General features: G+C 37.7%; 1 protein-coding gene across 3 annotated transcripts in view; it reads right to left on the reverse strand.

Annotated features, from left to right (window-relative positions):
• Nucleotides 1-7,094: 7,094 nt before the first annotated feature.
• DGKH (diacylglycerol kinase eta) overlaps nucleotides 7,095-22,475 on the reverse strand; it is a 162,098-nt gene continuing 146,717 nt past the window's right edge. For all 3 annotated transcript variants that reach the window (XM_082277899.1, XM_082277898.1, XM_082277897.1), the window contains one exon: nucleotides 7,095-17,515. In XM_082277899.1, the coding sequence (XP_082134025.1) occupies nucleotides 17,463-17,515 (53 nt within the window). In that variant the 3' untranslated portion in view covers nucleotides 7,095-17,462. The remainder of the gene's footprint in view (nucleotides 17,516-22,475) is intronic.

Below are 22,475 nucleotides of genomic sequence, written 5' to 3' on the forward strand. Positions count from 1 at the left end.
CACTTGATGAGATTGCATGGTATATATTGGTGATTATTGATATATTGGTATATATTGATGATTGATTATAGGGCTGGATTTCCAAGTTTTACAGGTGGTGAGTTTTAAGATATTATTTGAAAATTTGAAATTAGTATTTATAATTAATATAAATAATAAGTTGAAACTTAGCATAGCTATATGGTATATTTGAGGGTAGTATATATGTGTATGTGAGTGAAAAATACACACTGTGCTAGAGAAAATACATTATATTCATTAAAATAAAGTGTTCTGATGAGGCCTTTTAGTGTGGGTGTTCTCCAGTTCTTCTCAGGAAAGATAATGTTGCACACTGCAGGTGAAGGAGACTTGTCAGGATGATACAGAGCTAATGTGAAATGATCCTAAGTCAAAAGTAAAGTTCTGCCAACAAGACAAAGCACTGAGGAGCAAGATTACAGCTTTTTTCTGTTTTGAAAGAAGCTTGTTTAGAAGTCTTTCTCTATTAAATTTCCTACCACTATAGAAATGTCAGCATTTCCATCCCAGATCCAACAGTCCAGCCTGTATTCTTGACAGTAGTTAACAAAAGCTATAAGAAGGGGCCCATTATCCAATGCAGAACAAATATAGAAAACACTTATTTATCACTTCTGTCATTTAGTAATTTTCTCAAAATTTACAGTCTAAGACATAGCTTTTCCAGGAATTTTCTTATTAGTGATACAGATTGATCCTCTAGTGTTAATTTAGCTAGTTTAGCTAGTGTTCAATTTCCTTTTTTTTTTTTTTTAATAAAAATAAGAGCTCTGCACTTTTTTAAAAAGTAGATTAGAATGAAAAGTTACTGATTTTTCACTTTAACTAAAAGGCTAAACCCATACAATAAAAGGAGAATATTGCCAAATACATTGGCAGCCATGCAGGACTGAATTTAGCTGTGCTATACAATATACAGGGCTGCATAGCTCAGTATTTACACTTCTTACATATGCAAAAAACACCCCAAGCTCACCTCTCACCGGGAGATTTAACCAATTTATCCAAAACAGAATTCAGACAGGATTTACCTTCACCAGAATTTAGACATTCTATGAGAAGTGCCACAGGACCAATAGTAACAGCAGGTGTCTGGGTCTTCTTGTCTCACTAGGAGGAGGAAAGGAAGCTCCAGCAAAATGCTGGGATCAAGTATCTTCCTGGGACACTGGTTACATGTCTAGGCATACAGCTACAGAATTAGTAACATCATTCCAGGCTGTTCTTTTCTGCTGTCTTTAGAGATGTCACATTCCAGTATGGATACTACTGGCTCATCATTTTTTAATAGCCTGTGTAAAGGACTGGGACATATTTTTTTCCTCTTATAGTGCCCTGGTATCAGTCTGGAGGACAAGAACCTGTCAGTGTTTCTACCTTAATTCTCTTTTTCTCTGGTGAACCTGAGATGTGATTTCTGCCAGCTTGCTGGTGGTGGTGAAAGGGGAATATTGTCCTCTCTTTCCTTTTTGTCTTTCCTCTTTTCTCTCAGTACTGCCTCCTCATTGGGCCAGTCCTGGTGCTAGATCCTTCTGCCCTTGGCTTAGTTCATTAATCCAGCTGATCCCAACCACGCTGTCACGTTCCTTGATGCCTCTTGGCCATATTAGGTCGTTAATGTTGGTTGACAGAGGGGTCTGACAAAACCCAGTGCTGAAGCAAAGCAAGTAGCACAGAGCCAGACAGGGAACAGGCCTGTGAAATCAACAAGCTAAAGTTTCTGTTCATTTAAGTTGCATGGTGGCACAGTGTGTTTTGAAAAGTGGGTGAGCAGCTCCATGGTTTGAAGGGAGTTCATATGAGGGAGGGAGCAAACCAAGTGTTGGCAGTGGTCTTCTCTCTGTGCTGAAGCTCTGCAAGCACTAGGTGGCCTGCTTTTAAAGGAAATGGGCAATCCCATCTGTTTCTGTGTGAAAGAGAAGATGAAAAGTGCAATTTGCATAAGCTGTACATGTTTTTTATACATCATACTAGTCATGCTAAAACTTCATTGGCTCTGTAAAATGCTAATCTTCTGTCAAAAGGAAGAGACACCACCAGTGCTGGCATTGGGTGCCCTCAAAGAAACAGAGGCCAAAGGAGAATGGAAGGTAAGAGATGCAGCTGCCCTGCAAAGTGTGGTATTCAGACAGAGAAACTGCATTTCAGCTGTGGTATTGAATATCTTCTGGGAAAGTCCTCCTAACAGTTGTAATTTGTGTATCTCTGAAAGAGAATAGCTTCTATTCTGGACCGGTAAAAAGAGTCAATGCAAAAGAAAAACTTTGATTTACTATACAGGCTTTGAACCACTAAATAAACAAAAGAAAAAAATAGATCATATTGAATGCAAACAAAGCTTAGGTGAAATAGTAAGTGATTTAAGAACAAATTTCAACAGCATCATTACACACATCTTAGGATCGCTGATGCCTTACACACCAGAGTCACTCAGTGCCCAAAACTAAGGTGCAACAGAATTTTAACATGGCATGCACCCTAAAATTCTCATTTTTCTCTGTTTAGTTTGGGAGGTGGGAAACTGATGGCACCAACAAGTGAACCTGGAAGCCAGAATCGGAATATTAACGGGTTGGTAAAATGTCATGTAACATCTTTTCAGCACTGTGATTCCTTGAGGCAAAACCCCTCTACGAACCCAAAGGCAACCTGATGGTCAGATTCCCAAAATCACAAAGCAAGTAGGTCTACAGAGGATAGGAGTCCTCTCTAAATTAAGGAAAAGTATTATTTCTTTCCACTCTTCCCGGGATTAGTCTGGATATCAGAAGCATTTAAACTGGGTAGTAGCTAAACAGATGTAAAAGAACCACAAGGGTTTAGGTTCCAAATTTTTCTCCAATTAATCCAGCAAGGGAAAAACTCTTTAATAAAAACCCAGATTGCCCAGCCATCTAAGAAAACACAGGACATTGAATCTTGTTTTCAAAATAAATATGTTTTGAGAGGGGATTTATATTGAAAAGATAAGCCATGATGTATTGTTGATCCTGCTAGCAAATGATACAATAATTTAACTTCTATTTAAAAACTAATGCTTCCATCAAACCTTAATTGAGCTTAATCAGCCATTAACAATGGTTCTTGTTAACTGAGAAATAAATGATGATTGATTGTCCTGACATAACTAATTGTTACTGTAGTTTTCAACAGTTTAAGATCATTTGCCCTGACTACTCTTTCCACAATGTTTGAAAGATTTAATTAATACTCCTATCAATAATTTAAATAGGCTTAAGATTCTGGGAATGAGAGTGTAATTGTTTTTATGGCCCAGTGGTCACAGGGAGATAAAATTGTATTGAAAATTTTAATTCTGAGGACATTTGATTTGAAAAGCAATATATACCTCCCTAAGATAACTCTGTGAAGGTTTCACACTGCAACTGTAAAATTTATGCTGGTTATTTCTTGATGTTGTGATAGAGCAGAGCTTGCACAGGTGTTGTCTCCTCCATCTCTCCCTGTGTAGCCTTTCTTTGTAAATTCTCTAAGGAACATATTTGATTTTTATTCATATATAAACTCATTCAATTATTTTCTTCTGATAAGTAAGATAACAAAAGAAAGATGTGACTTCAACTGGCATCTGGAAAAATAATTTTGTACTTCAACTGGATTCTACAAGGCAGTCAATGCTGTTTGGTGCTTTCCCTCCTCTTATCTGGAGTGTCGCCCCTGTACCTACATTCCTTGGGTTTACAGCCTGTGGAGTATCTGAAAGAAGATGCTCAAAACATGCTGGTGTGGAAAGTGAAGGCCCAGAAGAGAGGAAGTGAGAGATAGAATGCCAGAGCAGAATCACATAAGGGTCGTCTTCACAGAAAGTCAGTGCTTAAAAAAGAAAAACTCACTTTGTAACTTTCTGTTTTATTCAAGTGTGTGGGTTTTAATTTCAGGAAGGGTTTGCCCACACACTCCAGGTATGGCACTCTCCTCTGAACTGTTGCTCTGCCTTGGATGAGGAATTGGCCCCAGAATCCACCTGCTCCTCCCAGAGTTTATAGAAGCTGGTGAAGGAGAAAGGATAGCCTGAAACCATTAATACTGAGCTTTCAGTGCAGGTACTCTGAAGTGACCTCTGAACCTACAATCCATACGAAAACAACTTCCCCTTACTCCAAAAAACCCATGTTTGGGAACAGCTCCATGGCATCTTCAACTTCCTGAGCTTTTTTCCTTTTTATTCACCTGAAAATAGCTCCCTAAAATTTCTGATTGACTGGATTAATGTTTTTATGCAAGTTAGTTGGAAAATAAGTCATCAAGCATAAATCACAAGTACATACTCTTACACCACTTGCAGGCTCCTGTGTGACTTGACCTTCAGAGTCCTGATGGCTTCAACAGCAGGTTGGAAACGCTGTGCCCAGGAAGTCTGAGCAAAGCACTGTTCCCTCGGAGGGAGGGAAAACACCCCGTCAGTTGAATCATTACACCATTAGCAAATTATTATTATTATTACCAGGGACATGCATTAGGGATTCAGAGGTATTACATATCTGATTCTAATTAATGAACTGCTCTACTCAGAGGATAGCCTGACTGCCAGGAGAACTCATATCTGCAGTTACATTAATGTCACTAGGCAGCAGATGGATTTTTTTTTTAATGAAATTGAAGAAAGGAAATTGCACTTGGCAGAGTGTAATTGGGAAATTATGGTAGGTACCTGAGAAGGGCTGAAGCGTTTGAGCCATGGGAGATGCAAATAACAGCAAAAGGGCAGAGGGGAGGAATGAGTTCAGAGGGGCAAGTGGAGGCACAGCTGTGCACTGCTGTCAGGGAAAGGAAATGCAAACTAAAGCTAGAGCAAAAAATCCTGGTGCTTCAGTGAGGCACCTGCCACATCCCAGGATGTCCCATTTCATCACCGTGACATGTATCATCTCTCCCTCTATAAAAAGAAAGATGCACTTCCGTGTAGATCCCCTCAGTTCCCATCTGAAGCAGGAGGGCATGGGCCAGCTGCTGCTTTCACTCATCTGTGTGCATTTGGCCAGGACAGAAGCTATTGCACCTGCCTTGTGTTTTGTCATGCTTTCAAGACAGATTCAATCCATGACATCTTCCTACCATTAGATGGCTGCGGACGATCAAGGCCATGGCTCCACTGACATATTTTATTTTCAAAAAGTATAGTTATAAATATGATCAGAACTGCATTTATGTAATTAGGAAGCAGTCTGCAATAACTCCGAAGGAAACGGGGCAAACAACTAATTAAATACACAGCCAATTCAGGCTAATGCCATACTTCTATATCTGCCTCCAGAACGGGCAGATTTTAATCTAAACACAAACTTTTAGTGGCCTGAATGGCATAATTTAAAAATAATTTTTGTTTATCACTTTTTACTATGCTCCCTGTTCCAATAGTTGCACCTGTTTCATTTTTGCCCTTGTAGTTGATCACGCCATCCCCACTAAACCTTTTGAAATAATTTGCTACTAGATTTTGTTTTAGACAAGACATTTAGATTTTGTATTAGACAAGGGCTGGTTTAGACAGCCCTTTTTGATAAAATAACTCTGGGCAATAACTCTGTTAGATTTGCTTCAGCATGTCCAATTTCAATGCTTGCCTGTCTACCACCTTCTTTTCTTCAGATTTTTATTAATTTAGTTATAGGAGTTAAAAGCACAGTTTCAGACCTCTTAATCAGCTATTTGGTGCCACTGACATGAACGGATTGATTATAGGCCACAAGTATTAACATGTGGTATGAACAGTTCACTCATTTACCAAACTTTTCTTAAAATTATTAAAAAGTTCCCTCAGTACATCTCCCAGGTTAAGGTTTATAATCCAACTACTTTTTTTCACATTCTTTGACTTCTTATTCCCAGAAATCTAATTTATGGTTAAGATGAACTGTGGGAAGCCTACCTTATTGTGCAGTCTAACTACTAGAAGAAATTCTGGACAGTTCCTGGTGTCCAAGCACCATCACACCCAGTCTCCTCATGTACTGCAGAGTGCCATTCCTAGTGGTGGCCCCTACTTTACCCCATGAGTTATTTCTCCTACAGCAGTCTCTCATTTATACCACTGCTTTGATTATTGAAACCAACCATTTTGGTTTAAAGACTCCCAAAACACACCTTAAATTAATGTACAGGCTTCAATCCTAAGAGAACTGTAAGCACCTGGAATTCATGGTGCATTAAACCCCCCAGCACTGACCTTTAAGCTTTCTGGGTTATCCATAAATTTGCCTCTCCAGCATATGATAATTCAAGACAATGGAATCCCAACCACGAGACAACCTCATCGATCACAAGATTACAGCCTTCATGAACTGACTTAGGTTCCTGTACACTATAATTTTCCTTCTGTATATGCCACTGATTGTGGTTACTTTCACATCACATCTTGTGCTAAGAACAGCTTAGTAGCTCACTGACCTACAACACGGCAGCTGATGCTTGCCTGCAGAACTGCCCTCTGGATCAACCCCCGTGAGTGTTTATCAGGGTTTGTGCTAGCAAGGCGCAGTCCATACTGCTGAGGAAAAATGTGCTTGCTTTACTGCCACTTACCTGTAGAAAAACAGGTGCTACTGAATGTTCTGTTTTAATGACTGCTGTTACCATGGATGCAAATGCAAATCTGTTTTCGCACTTAATACGCTGTGTGGCAGCAAGATCCAGCGGAAGATCCCTACAAATGTAAACACCTACATGCACAGTGACCTACTTACATCTGGGTTTGCACATAGCCATTTAGAGGATGTGAAAAAGCTGTGTTCAAAGCCTCTAATTTAAAACAATTTTCAGGCAGTCCCTGGCAGACTGAGTAGAAATAACGCTCGATAGTCATTCATCCAAATTTTATGTAGTTTTAACACACAGAGTTTTCTTTTAAATTCCAAAGTCTTGCACTGTGCCAAAGACTTGAGATTGTATTGATTTTGATGGGGAATTCTGGTTTAGATTTGATGACATTGGTAGCAGCCCACATTTTGAATGGGTAACATCTAAAATTCAGTGTCATGATGTTCAAGCATTTCCACTGATTTCTAGACACAAAATAAATTCAAGGACTTATATACATTGAATGCATTCTGTTTATTTGAGAAGGAAGATCTCATACGAGTGCCTGTTATGGAAGGCATCTCTTATCATGTACAATAAAATCAACCATTGCTTCCAGCAGAATACAAAAATACACATCTCAGTGACTTCCATACAATAATAAATATGTAATCATGCATCCAACAATAAAAAGGCACGGAAAACTGGTCACTTAGTAGTCATAAAAATTACTAACTATATTAACAAAGCCACCCAAATTATCTGTACAAGGAAATGTAACAATATATTCCAAAGGTGAAAACACATAAAACATCTTTAAAATAGTATATGCAATAAATACCTCAATTGTTTTTATATATTAAAAATAAAACTGTGCCATTGTAAACAGTATGTAAACAAACAAAATTCACTGTTCCTTACCATTATTACAAGTAAATAAAGCCAAAAGTTACACCCCTGCTCTGTTAGATATACTTCATTGGCAAGTTTTGTCAGGCAGTTTAAAGTTTTACTCTTTTCTGCAGCAACAGAGCCTGCTGTGTGTGTAATTCTAAGTATTAGAGCAATTGCTAAGCTTCAAAACTGACTACCCAGGATGTAGTCAGGATGTAGGTCATCAAAGGGAACTGGAACTAGGAAAAGCAATTCTTGCAGTGTTATGGACAGAAGTCATTTATTTCTATTACATATAATAGTGTGGGTAAAACTCAGCTGTTTATATAACACTGCTCTCCTACAGGACTCAAGGGGGCTGTACAGAGGGGGTGAGCATCCCTATTCTCATGGGTGGAGAAAGTGAGGCACTCAAAGGTTAACTAAACTGCCCCCAGTCTTACACCAGCTCCATTGGCAGGAAACCAAAGGCAGAATCCAGACCTTCAGCCACTTCCTCCTCATTTCCTCAGCTATCACAAGCTTTGCAGACAAATAAAGGTGTGTCCTGAACTCCAGTCCTGATCAGAATTGCAGAAAGACAATCAACATGCAAAGGAAAGGTGTCTGCTTGCTTGGGCACCCATCTGCTCCCACTAGCAACCATGGAGCCTTGCCACCAAGTGCAGCAGGAGCACCACAGGAGCTTTTCCCCCAGTAATCTGTGATCAGATCCACATTAGCAGTCTAACGAGCCCAGACAGAGCCCTGTGTAACCTTCACAAGCCTACTGACTGCCTCGAATTTTTATTCTTTTGAGGTCTGTTTCTACAGCCAGCAAACTCCTAGAAAGTTCAACCAAGGTGCATACTTCCTGTCTTATTAGGAAGGGGAAGAGTAGGAATCTGAATATGATCCTTTCTTAAACAAAATTCTAGGAAAAGAGTCCAGGAAGTGGTGGGCATTTGCACAGACATCTTCAGAAAGAGCCTAATGAAGGACTGTGTCTGCTTTGCTATTTCTTCAGCTTTTGATAACCCTAACATAACTACCTCATTTTACAAGTCCGACTATCCCTGGGACAGCTATCTATGACGAATATAAACTTACCTGTTCCCAACACATGTATTTCAAAGTGCACAACAGCTCTTGTTTGAAAATGATATTTTAGCCTTAGATGAAGAAATTAGGATGCATCTGTTTAGCTGTTTCACAGCCATATGGGTTTTTTTACAGGAAGAATACACTTCAAGCATACACAATTAAAAGATACCCTGGAAAGGGATTTAGGAAGCGCTGCGTTATGGTATTTTTCTTCCATTGTGCTATTAAAGAACTGATCCTTCTGCCTCTAGACAAGCGATTTCTCTAATGTCAAGCAGTTGTCCAGCTTGCCTTACCACTTAACATTTTCATCATTTTAATTCATCCATGGAATATTAAAAATTATTCAACACACTGGCTCTGAAGATACCTCCACGTCTTGATAAGAAGCTTAAAGCCACATACTTACTATGTAACTTTTTTTTTCCCAATAAGGTACTTTTGGATAAGGTACTTCAAGTGTCTCATACCAGATCTGCAGAGACAGGTGAGCTGCATGAGATCAGTAGGTATAGAAAAAAGACAGGACTACTTTTTATTTATCAATGAATACTTCTTCACATTCACCTGCCACATTGCATTCCCTCTTTGTGGAGAGAGGCATGAAAGGTGATCTCTTTTTAGATGATTCTGTATTAAATCTTACAAAAGTTATTTTAGAAGGTATTTTCTTAGACATATTCAAGGACCAGATCAATGAAAAATTCTATACATTCTCTGAGGCTTATATTCCCACCTGTGTTGTAGTTTGCAGGTTCCGTAGAAAAATCCAAATAGAAACTGCAGATTTCACATTGGGAAAAAATAAATACATTTCAATCATTTAAAAAAAATTATCACAGTAGGAAAATAGCCAGTAAACAATAGATTCAGAGGGGTTTAATCTTGGCCCCAGTGCGATCAATGGGAGTTTTGCCAAGGATTTCAAAAAAGCCAAAATTTCACCCAGAATCATATACAATTCTTTAGCTGACAACAATCATAAACATCCTGCCTCCCCATTGTATAAGTTAAATATTAATAAGCATCTGTAAACATCCTGCAATTCATCTGATATAAAAAATACTATAATAAAAACAATGCAGCATCTCAAGCACTGTATAGTTTTAAGTTTTTTTTGGCTCTACACACAAGTTGGCATCGTTATATTGGGCAAAACCAGGGTATGTATATACATCTCTATGTACAGGTGTGCTCTCACATACACACTACTAACTAGATATTACATATCTACACACATCCACACAAATACTGGCAAGAGAACAACGTTCATAAGTATGGCATTTAAAAGTCTACCCATGATCAATCTGAGGATCACTTTTATGTGAGGAGCAATTTCTCTTCACCCAAATCATCTGTAGGCTTACATGTATATGCTAAAACTGAAAAACAAGAACAATCTCCAAGGGGCCTAAAGTTCTGTTTAAAGCACAGCATATGCCGGAGTCCCAACAGATCTAAATGATTGCAAAGATGATGAACTTCCTTGTGGAATGAGCAGGAAGAAGGGGAGAAACTACTGAATACACACCAGTTTTTTCCTAGATCCGGACAAACCATGTTAGATGTTTTCATTTTCAATTGAATATAGGCTTGGATTGAGTGGAAATCATGTGTTTCAGCTCTTTGCTACAAACTGCTATTTAGACACAAATATGAGTTATGCAGAGAACTAGACAGTGTCACATCTCTGCAAGGCTTCCATGTGTACTTCATGCATCCACGCATGCAGGTAAGTGGATGTTACTACAGAATTACCTAACAGTTGTACTTGACTGGAATACCAGCGTAAGTTACAAGCCTGGCTAATGACAGAAAACACCCATGCTGGGCTGGCATCCTCTCTGAACCTTTGAAATATCTTTAGATGAAACTTACCTTTCTTAAATGCCAGAACATCACTAAAAATACATTAATGCAATTCCACAGTGCTCAACACTTGAAGATACCTGCTCTAGACAGACAGACGTGACAGTGAGAAGTTTCATTAGTAGTGACTGATAGGTTTGCTGTCACCATGAATTAAGACAAGAAGCTGCTAATATCAGATGACATTAAATTATTTGTGGGCAATGACAGCAACGAGGAAAGGCCAGAGGGGAGGTGCAGAGATCAGGCCCTCTTCACCTTTCAGGAGCACCTCAACAGCTTGTACACTTTATGCACAAATCCCATCTATTGCATGTCTCATCTGCCACTGTGCATACCACCTTGCCCTTTGATGATCCTGTCAACATACAAGCATATTAATTCCTAAGTTAACTGGCAGCTCTAGGAAGGTGCCATAGTTTCAGATCTTTTAGGATTCAAAGGCTGTGATGTAAAAAGCTGGCTAATGAAACAGATTATTTCAGGACAGGTTCACAAGCTGTGCTCCTTGAGTTGGAAAATTGGTAATTTTTGTCATATATGAACAACTGCATTTTTCAAGGTAAAGGATTTAAGGAGACATAAAACCAAGGCAGAAAGTACAGACACCACAAGTGACAGATGCCTGCAGAAAATCTTCTGGAATCTGGCTAAGCACACAGTCCAAATGCCTGATTCAATGTAAAGCCATGGCATCTTGTGAGAGGACAGTGCTATCAGGAACCTTCACAGTGAGTATCTGCATGCCTGTGTGCTCATTGTAAATCTTCCTAAACTGTCCAACTAGAAAATCTTGTATCCTTAAAATTCTCATTAAGAGCTTCAAGGCCCTACTTTTCAGCACACGTGCTCTACCCCTCCCTGAAAAGCAAGACCAAGCAGCTTCGAATGGCTTTCCTCAACCTCCCCATTCACAAAATAATTGACTGTGACTGCAAAGAGTATTAGTCCCAAACAGAGTTTACTTCAACTAACACCAGGAGAAAAACATAGTTATGTCTCTAACTCTTTCCCAGTTAATAGCACTTTCAGGTTATTAATGAAACTAAAATATCTTTTATCCAATTAATGCTTTAGTTTAATAAAATTAGGACTTAAAATGCTAATTCACTTTAAAAAGTCATAGAAGGGATTTGGGGCACTGGGGAGATTTTCTTTTTGGCTTTTCACACAGTTTCCATAACGAAAACAAACTATCCAATTTTACTTTTAGTTCATTTCTTCCTGTTTCCACCTTCCAGTTCACATGCTCTTGTATAGCTATACCTGGATCAAACACAGCTCCCTAAAATAGTTGTTTCCAATGAATTTGGAAAAAGATAGTAGCAAATGACTTTAAACTTTGCACCACATTGCTTTTGTATTCAGGAGCTTTTCAATCCTCACACTAGTCTTTGAATAATCCTACAAACTGTATTTTTCCAAAGTATTTGTTCCATAGAATAAAATATTCATTGGTCACTTGGATATTTGTCCTACTAATAGCTACCATGATGTTCAGTATCTTCAATGTCTTACACAGCTGGTAGAGTTTGCCAAAATACTTCTCTTTCCAAGGGCATTCCAGTAGCTAGTGTTAATTGTTAGATAGAGCTTCCAGCAGGGATTGCAAAACTATAACTTAAAGGATTTTAGTCCACCATGGCTATACTAGGCTTTGGAGCCTGAAGCCTTGGTCTATCTTGCTCTCCTGAAGTATCCTACAACTTTTTCCCGGCCTGCTTGTCCAGCTCTTCTGAGCGGAAACCATGGAGGGACATGCAAGGGTCTCATCTTGCCAGAAGCAGGGAAGTGATGTAAAAACATTAATAAAGTCATGACTGGTGTTAAACATAAATGAGGCACCAGCTTCTTCTGCCCCACTAATACAAGCAACTGGCTACAGGAAGAGTCTTCTCAAGGTCTCCAGATGGCTTCTAAATGGATTATAATTTCTGAGAAACAGACTGGACTTCTGTATGGCAGAAACAAACATTTCAAGTACATAACCTAACACTTAAAAGAGCTATGAAACCTAATGCTACAGTAGTAGAAAACAACTAGAAAACTTTTTTTCTTTTTGTAAAAAATATCCATTCCACACTATACTCTAGATATAAATACAGGAATTTATACAACCAGTAAAGATTTTATACTGATAATTACCAAATGATGCTTTATCAATCCCACTGATGCTACCATTCATCTCTGAAGAGTAAGCAGAGAAATTTAAATCCTGTCCAAACTCCTCAGCTTCCTCAAGTCATCAAAAACTTGTTCCTTTACTTAAGACAGTCAGGTACAGTTCTTGCAAACATTAAATCTTTGTAGTTAGAATAAGCAGCATCAACCCTTGATGATATGAAAATCATACCACAAAATGTACAATCCATGAAAATAGAATCAAAAATATGGGACAGCCTGTGTTATAAATGTATACAGGATGCTGCAGTTGAGAGGTACTTAAGTTACTGGGGTGAAAAAATAAATTTAGAATGACTTATTTAATCTTATTTTCTGTGTGTCTCTCTCACTTACTCATACGAGTGACAAGATGATTTCCTGGTTGTAAATAAATTGCTCCAGCTCAGTTATCCTCAACCATATAAATTCCTTGTGAATTTACCTTTCACAAAAACTTTTGACACTGCTAATTATTAATTACCAGAACAGTTGAACTCATAGGCAAGAACTTAATATTTAGGGGCACAGAGAGAGCACTGCAGAAACAGCTGTAAACACTACTAATGCAATCATAAATAGGAAGCATCAAGCAAAATGGAATCACCGTGGGGGGTTTTGTCTTACATGTCCATTATTATAACTGTTTTTAAAGTAGGACTATGGAACATCCTCTCGTATTTGTTTTATATATTAATTTTCCATGACATGTGAAAAAGGTCTCCTGCCAGTCTTCCCAAAATGAAGACCAGATGCATTGAAAAACACTGATAATTTTACCCTTGAAATAAGCCATGTTCATTATCAAGGCTTTATGACATTTTCATTAAATTAGCATGAGTGAGTTTGGTTAAAAAGTAAAATTGGCAGGTTATCTATTTCTCTACAAAAAGCATAGGAAGATATAAAATGGATGTTTAATAAGAAAAAATCAATACCTCTCCTTTGAATTACAGTTATGCAATATTGCAGTATTAATTTCTTTGGGCAGGGATATAGAGAGAAATATGATTTCTATTTATTATTTACAGGAACAAGCATGTTAATTCCAGTCCCAAAACAAGAAATACTGGAATGAAATAGTGTGGGAGGGTTTTTGATCATATGCTTTACACTTTACTGCTCTTCCAAGTTCAAAGTATTTTTCTTTGAAAGAAAGAGACATTCAGGAGGAAAGAATAGTGGTTAAGGGGAGATACATAAAAATGTATCAAAGAAAACTTGCACTTGCCATCATGTAAAAAAAAATTGATTTTTGAACCTTCTTTTCTTTGAAGTATTGCAAAACATCTCCAACACCTACCTACAACCTTGAGTTTGCTTGATTTCATTCCGTTTCTAAGAAGAAGGCATGAGGCTTTATAAAGGCAAAACTTGTATGACCTAAATCAGAGGTTGCTACAGCAATCAAATACAGGGAACTGAGAAAATCCTATTTGAAAATGACAAAACAGAAACATACATTTAGCAACCTGCTGCCATTTTAAAACATGCACTTCTCATGTTCCTTTCTCTGAGGTGTAGAGCTTTTCATCTGTATGAATAGGAGCCACTACAAAAAAACGCAGATTACTCTGCATTCCTTTCAGACTTTAATGTATACTGACCACAGAAATCACGTGTATTCAACTCGGGCAAAAAAAATTCTTCCAGTAAACTTGTATAGAGATTGTCTTGATAAATCTAGCATGCTGAATCAGGCTCCACAGGATCTTGTTTTCTGAAAAACTAACAGCTGTTAGGGATGTGTTTACACCGGTTTTGTTGAAATATTGGGATGTGTGCTTTGAAGCACTTTTTAACAGCAGGATTAAATTAAGGAGAATACAGTTCATTAAAAAATGTAGCTATTTATGTACTTAGTTCTAGGAGCTGGGACTTTTACATCAGTAAGGAAAAAAACTCAATACTTAGAATAATCATGAGAGAGTAACACTGTGTTCAAAAGCCTTCAGAAAAGCCAAATCTCTTAAACACAGTTACAACCCATGACCTCCACAGAGAACCTCTGTAAAATATTTTGAGCCTCCCTGGCAGATGCATTTGCTCTTCATAGCCACCACTTGTCTAAGGCATAGAGTTGCATAAAATTTACTTTCCTGGGCTTCTAATAAATACAGCATAAATGATGCTTACAGTTTTGCTTTTTTCTACTCACACATTTAAAAAAAATGCTTAGGACAATCAAAGTTGAATTCTTTGGTGGTCATTTAGAAAAATGATCATTGATCAGTTGTCCTATACTGAGGTAATTTGAGGAGTGCCATGAGAAAGTCGTGCTACAAACATTTGCCCATTTTCCCTGCCTAAAAGCAGCTCCCATTTTTTAATATACCCAGCGTAGACATCTACAGTGACTTGAAGAGATCCTATTCCATAGCCCATCTTAATGCATTGCATACAGCAAGGCTGAAAGTTGTAAAGAGATTGTATCCCACAATCAGGAAAGCAAAGAAAGTTGTATGTATTATATCCTTGAATAGACCAGAAGATTAAATGTGTTTTCTACTGTAATATCAATATGCTAGAATGCTGCCACATGTTAAAATACAGTGTAGCTTATGGAGAACCAAAGAGAAAAGGAAATAAAACTTACAGAGACTTGGCAGATGTCACCCGAATGTCATTAAAGGGGTGAATATCAAGTACATTAAAATAAAACCAAAACCAACAAACTTTCCATTGTTTGCCTAACTTTCCAATTTTGCATATGCTTTTTATACAACAGCATGAAAATCATATCATTTGGCAAAGGCATTTTTGTTTGTTTTTTATGAAAAACATAAGAGCAAATAGCCTTTTACTTGTTTTTTTTAACCAGAAAACCACAGAACTCCCAGAGTGGTGGCTGTTGAACCTACAGCAGCAAGAGCACAAAGAGCTACAATAAGATATAAATTAAACCTGTTTTGCTTCTTTTGATTTTTTTTTTTTCCTCCAATAAAACAATGAAGAGAATAGATTTTACTTTCCAAGGGATGAGTCCCATCTCCTTGCCATGGACCAGCTCCTGTCACACGCATGAGAAATGGAGGGCAAAACCAGGATGCTGTACTTGACATTGGCCCCTTTGTATGAGAAAATAAGTTTTGGTAAAAATCAAATGAAACCTTACTCTGCAGCCCATGAGGAAAACAGAAATAGATGTTAAGATCTCTTTAACGTGCAAGAAACATCAAAGCTACTTGATTAAGTAAAAGTCAAGTGTTCCTTGTGCTGCAATGATACATTGCTAGTAGCAGCAAGGAGACAGCAATTCTGTGCAAGTTTTCTGGTAGGTGGTGCAACATCATCTCATCTCAAACACTTAAGTAGGATTTTTTTTGTTGATATCTAAAAATTATTTTCCAACTAGATTAATACTTTTGTGAAAAGCTAACCAGGAAATTAAATTATGAACCTGTTTCATTTAAGTAAATTGTAAATAACCTTACAAACTCTGGTCTAGAGCAATTTCTAAATAAAGAGAGTTTTAATTATTTTAAACTGTTTACACTCATGGATTACTATCTTGCATGTGATTCATCTTAGCATGCCTAGTGTAAAACCGTAGAGTCTGGGGTTTTTTAATTTCTACGGTCTACTGATGTAGGAGTGCTGTCAAGAAACAAATTGATACCTTTTTAAAGAAATGCACACAGATGCATTTTTAAATTAATAGTTAATTAGCAACAAATAAAAGTTTACCCCACAAAAATCAAATCAGCTGCTACATTTTAAATATCTTCTTATGTATGATAAATAAAATTAAATCTTCCTTTACGAAAATTTCATTAATCTTTAAACCTGCTTTTGAACAATAGAATAAATAAAACCATTAGTGTCTAAAAGTTCAAATATGCTACAGATGTTTAAGATAACTGAATAACTACATTAAAATGCACCATGAGAAGATTCTTTATCATTTTCCATGCAGGAAGCCAATTGATATTTTTGTGAGGTACCAGTCTTTCAAAAATTCTTATAAGTTAGTTACCTGATAAACTTTCTGTACATGATATATTTAAAAATCTTACTGTACAGTGTTTCAATCATATATAATCTGCTGAATATGGCACAAATGCTAAGTTTCCACACCCACACACCCTTTGTCGTAGAACACATTTTAGGCATAACACAACACTGAAGAATAGAAAAGTGCCTGAAACTGAAAAGAAAAAAAAAAAAAAAAAAAAGACACTCAAGTAGCAATAAATTAAATCTCATTCAAACCAATAAAAAAGTTGTTCAAGTGTTTAGAGTATCAGATGTGTCATGCAACAGAACAACAGACAATTCAGGCAGGCACACCATGCATTATAGTTTGCATTCATGGTATCACAAGGTATCTCTCCCCTCTTTTAGCATGGCCAGTGAGTGCTGGATACCTGCGGCACTGCCAGGCTCACGTGTTGAACTTTCCAAACATCCTGGTCTCCTGCACAGGAGGTTTTACAGAGCTACGCCTCGGAAGGATAACCAGATGACCTCATGCTGTACAGTGGCATCTTGCTGCAGCATAAAGAGAGGCATACTGAGCTGCATGTAAGCAAAGCAATCATTTCTTGATTATATTTTCCAGTCAGTGCAGTTCACCATCAACCAATCAATTTACCAAACTGGGCTTATCCAAACTGGCCAATTCACACACCAAGAAAATGTCTTTGCAGAATGTATCACCTTTTCTTTTTTTTTTTTGGCACAAATCCTTTCGTACTCTTTCTGCAAGTTCTTCACCACACAAGAATTCAGAGATGCTAGCCTGTACAAACACCAGTGCTTATTCTTCCATAGAGTAAACTACAATGACAGCCAAGTGCCTGCAACAGCTTTGCTTCTCCAGCAAACTTCTCTTCTCTCTTTAAGGAAAGCACCAGCATAATTACACTTCAGACAAAGGGGTGTTCTTGCTGAGCTCTTTAATTCCCTGGAGAATTCGCTTCATATGACCCACTTTCGTTATCCCCAGGTCCTGCAGAAAATTTAAAAACAGAAAAAGAAAAAAAAGAGAAAAAGAATGAAGTTTATTTAAAAAAGGGGAAAAGAAAACCCATTGATTATGATCTATCCATGCAACAGATGTCTAGAAATGTGCTCACTGCAATCAACACTAACCAGGAAGTGTTAGCAAGAGTTGCTTTACAAAAAGACTGCTCAGAGCATACAATGAATCCCTCTCTGTCTGGCAGACAAAAAATTACTTACCTGCAACAGTGACAACCCAGGGCAATTCAATATATATCAAAAACATCTCTGGCTTAACTTCTAAATACAAACACCTTTCACAATTTCTGGCAAAATAAAGAGAACAATCTCCGCCTCCTCTCTAACACAGCAATCAAATGCTTGGTAGGACGTGATGGATTATAACTTCTGTCCAGCAATGTCACTTGATCTGAGGCCCTATGATGTCTGCTTTAATCAACAAACACACATATCCCCAGTTTCTCAAGGGAAAGTGGATGTAATGGCTACAGGCATGTAGGACAACTTCCCTTTAGAGAGCAATAGAAAGAGTAAGCATTTGTTTTTCATTCCAAAAGGGTTACATCTCCTAGCATGGATGTTCCTGATTAGAGAGCTGGAAGAAAAATTCTCAGAAACATGATCGTCATATCCCAAAGGAAAATATAAAAAGCACAAGAGTAAATCTCCTTGTAGCCACCACTAAATCATTCACATCAGCTGAAATGTTTCCATTATTGGTTTCCAGACCCATGTCTATATGCAACAACAGACAAGAATTTTTCGTAGCAAACTTCTTCCAGTATTAGTAATAGCTTTAGCAGCATCCTTTTTCAATTTTGACCGGTCCAATGATCAGAGAAGCACAATGGGATGCCCAGCTGTGCTAATGATCCCCCACCACACTAACGAATTTTCACTTCAGTTTGGTGGAAATCTGCTTCCCTTATCTGTAAAACCCAGCTATGAAAAAGTCTTTAAAATGCATGTGTTGAGCAATCAGCAGAGTCAAACACTACTCAGTTGTACAAAAATCCTTATATAAATAGATTGTGGCTAAATAACTAAAAAAAAAACTTAGAAAAGTTTCACTATTTTCCTGAAATAGAAATCATTTCATTTTAATAGGAAGATTTTTCCATTACAAAGACATCAAAAAGAAAGGAGTATAATTAGGCAGCTTGAAAAAAATTTTCTCATACAGAGTGGAAAATGAAACCATATATATTACTCTGTATGTACTCTACGCAGACTGTATCTACATTTCTACGGAGACCTCAGAAAATCTGTATTCCATATTATTATAAAATGTTAGCATGTATTTAATTTTGAAAGAAAGGGGTGGTAAAATGGGCATGAATTAATTATTTTGTTATAAAGGTAGCACAGCCAAGATTAAACAGATGGTTTAATTTTCAGAGAGTCAAGACTGAATTCTGGTTATGTTAGAGAGAAAAAATACTTGGTTGTTTCTTCAGTTGAAAACTATCAGCACTATAAATAGATCGTCATCCTTCACAGAACTTTGGCACAAAGGTGTCAGCATTAAGAAGTTCAAGATTTGTCCATAAGAGCTCCCAAATCAAGTGCTGTTCATAAACCTACCTGAAAAAAACTCCTGATTTTCCACATCACATCCAATTTATATTTTATTTTCTCTAATAGTCATCTCTCTTATAAACAAATGTAGTACTAAGTTTTAAGTTAAGAGTGTTAATGTAGGTAGTAGTCAAATTCATCCTAAAATGACAGTAATATTTATAATTTTACATTTCTGTAATACTGTTCTTTTTATGTTAAACTTAATTTTCAAGTAAATCGAAACCACACATGACTACTGAAACTAATGAAATAGCCTAGTTGCTATGTGGAAGAAATTCTACATAAGGGAAAACCCATAAGGACACTTTCCAAACCACAATAAACCAGACAATTTCAAGAACTTACAAATTTTTCAGAAAAAATATTTTTTCATGAGTAGAACTTCTGTTGGATAAGCAACATAGTGAGATGCTGCCAGACTTCAAAATCAGAGGAAATAAACATTTAATGAAATTCCCATAAAACTCAGCCACTTTTCCCACCAACCTTTGTAAAGCATTTCACAACACCTTTGATTCAGAGGCAAGAGATTTTGGGTTTATTTCTGTTCCAGGTGAAGTTGCTGTAACTCATATCAGAACAGCAAGTCTCAGAGCCTCATCAAAAAATTTGGGGGACCACTTTCTGCTACACTTCCAGGGGGAAAAATCCCCAACCAGAAATGCTGAATTTTTATGCTTTTATAATAGTTTTTGTCTGGTGGAAACCAATTTATACTATTCTGATAGTAGATGCTATCTAGGATTCTCAGTTTACTGCTCATGCACAGAAGTTTGCTGAAATTCTCTCATCTCAGACTAAAAGGATCTGCTACATCAGCAAATCATCCATCATTCAAAGAACAAGATCCTCAAATGTCTCTGCATTTTTGTGTATGCATGGGTTTCATCATCCTCTACATAATCTGTTCATATCTATTTGATATCTAATTTTAAAAAAACTCAATTTGACTAAAATACAGTTTTGAAGAAGAGACTCTATCCAGAGTCTGAAAAAAAAAATAGCCTTTCTTTTCTCCCAGCTATGGCCTTAGAAGTACAGCATCACCTCTCCTGCTCTGTGCCATTTCCTGGCCATTTTTTGGCCAAATGTACCACCACTAGCAAACAAGTTACATAAATACTCCTTAACAGTAACATCTTCTAAATGAGAAATCTACCTTACTTACATCCCCAGTGTAAAAAGCCATCTAGTATGTCTGAAGTCTAACAAGTCTTACAAAACCTTTTCCATGAAAGAAACTTTTCAAAACATGCTACTTCAAAACACAGGATGAAGTGTCACAGTCCTCAGCACAGATTTTAGCTTGACTGACACTGCTTATCAAGTTGATCTGTGGCATGGAAACCCTTTCTCCAAGGAAACCAACATTGCTATGGAGTTCTAAGGCAACATCATCCCCTCGTTCTACAAAATGTATTGCAGTTCTGACTAAGTTGCATTCATAGGAACATGGTTATCAATGCTAAGAATGCCAGTATTTATTTCAGAAAAATCAGTCTAGTTTTCAACAAGTTTGCTTGTTGAATAAAGTTAAAAAAAAAGTCACACCAAGCCTTCTTTCTACAGTTTCTACAGAATAATTCACAATTCACTGCCCAGCCATTCTTCAAGCAAAGGAAAATCATATGGGTGTAAATTTCTAAGATCCCCTTAAATGAAATCAGGCATAGGAGGCTGGAGAAAGGGCATTACTGCAAGGACTGAGTGGAAAGAGGCATTCTAGTTCTTCATTAGCCAGTTGCCACACAGAGCTCCCTGAGAATGGGATTCACAAGCTATGCAGAAATTTAATTAGAAGTGCCCAATTCTTCTGTCAGCATATCAATCTGTTCCAGCAATGTGTGCAAAGGAAAAGTGTTTCATCAAATCCTTTTCCATACTGCTTTTTATCTCTACTTTTGACCACAGAAAGAAAGATGGGCCCAGAGGATTCAATTAAAACTGGCAGCAATGTTTCCTTCTGCAAACATGAAAGGTAATAGCGGTAAATCTATTGCACATGAGTTAGGAGCTCATGAATCAATGGTGACCCCATTTAGCTTGTCAGGAAGCACAGGCCTGGCAGTGGAGGAAAGGCTGTAGACAGATTATAGCTTGTAAGAGCACTGAAGGCTCATCTGAACATCTTGATAGCCAAAGGGAGGAAAGATTCACAGGGCAGCTTGTGACGTGTTGCTCGTTTCCTGAGTACAACCTCTTGGCACCAATTCAGGTTGCTGGCAGCAAACTGCAGGCTGCCTGAGCCATCTTTGATGGGCTCCCTGCAGAGACCTGCACACAATCAGCAGGATGAGTGCTAAACTCTGCTATTTAACTTCAGTGCTCTTACACAGAGTGCAAGCCATGCCCGGCCAAAAGCCTGGCCTAGCTTACAAACAGCACTGATTAGGAAGCTCTCAGCATCTGCTAACAAGCACATGGGGTGATTCTGGAGCAAGATTTTGGTTAGCTCAGGACATGCCCTTGGCAACCTATGTAGAGCAACTCCTCGTCCTACGTGTCTCCAGGCAGCACTAGGTAGAGGAGACAGCAAGCTCTCTGTAGGCCCTCTAAGACAAGCCTTCAGATATTTCATGGTATAGACCTTTGTGATGGGGTTTTATTTACACTGAACCAGCATGAGCCTTAGCAACAGGGATAATGAGTTGATAATTATCCTGGTGCAGATATTTACCTGGTTTAAGTGCCAGTCCTCTGGGCATGCAGTCAAATTGGTACCTATAAGAAATAAGGCATGGCCAGAAGCCATGTCTAGTTCAACACTGATCTTACCCATCCATCATTTATTCCAACGAGTTGGACTTTTAAAATTTTCTTAACATCTTAGCAAATCTATGCATTGTGTGATGCTGAGTTTCTCAGTTGAATTTTAAGATTGTGCAGCACCCATTCAAAACAGGGACTTGCAACATGCATCACTGGAACACTGTGGTGGATTGCTTGGACATTTTTCTATTTCTAAATTTTTGCAGGGAGGGACTGTCCTGAAGCTGTCCCTCTCTGTCCAGAACTACTCTGAAAGAAAGGAATTTAACTTAGATGGAAAGAAGCTTAGGCAATCTAATACCAAAGAGTAAAATAATACACACCAGCCAAACAGATTATCTCAAACACAGCTGTTTTCAGAAACAGCTTTTTACTGCAACAGTCACACAATGCAAGCACTACCTTATAACACCAGGATTTCACACTGTATAAAAAAACTTAACATAAAATAACACATTTGTATGAAAATATTGTCTCTACCTGGAGACTACTGCACTGTGGCTAGAGCAGTGACTTGCACTCTAAATGTAAATGTTTGCAATTTATACAATATCCTATTTCCTCTCTTATGTGCTGAAAGCAGTTGCAAAACACAT

The sequence above is a fragment of the Coloeus monedula genome (assembly GCF_965178545.1).
Source record: "Coloeus monedula genome assembly, chromosome: 3".
Lineage (NCBI taxonomy): Eukaryota > Metazoa > Chordata > Aves > Passeriformes > Corvidae > Coloeus > Coloeus monedula.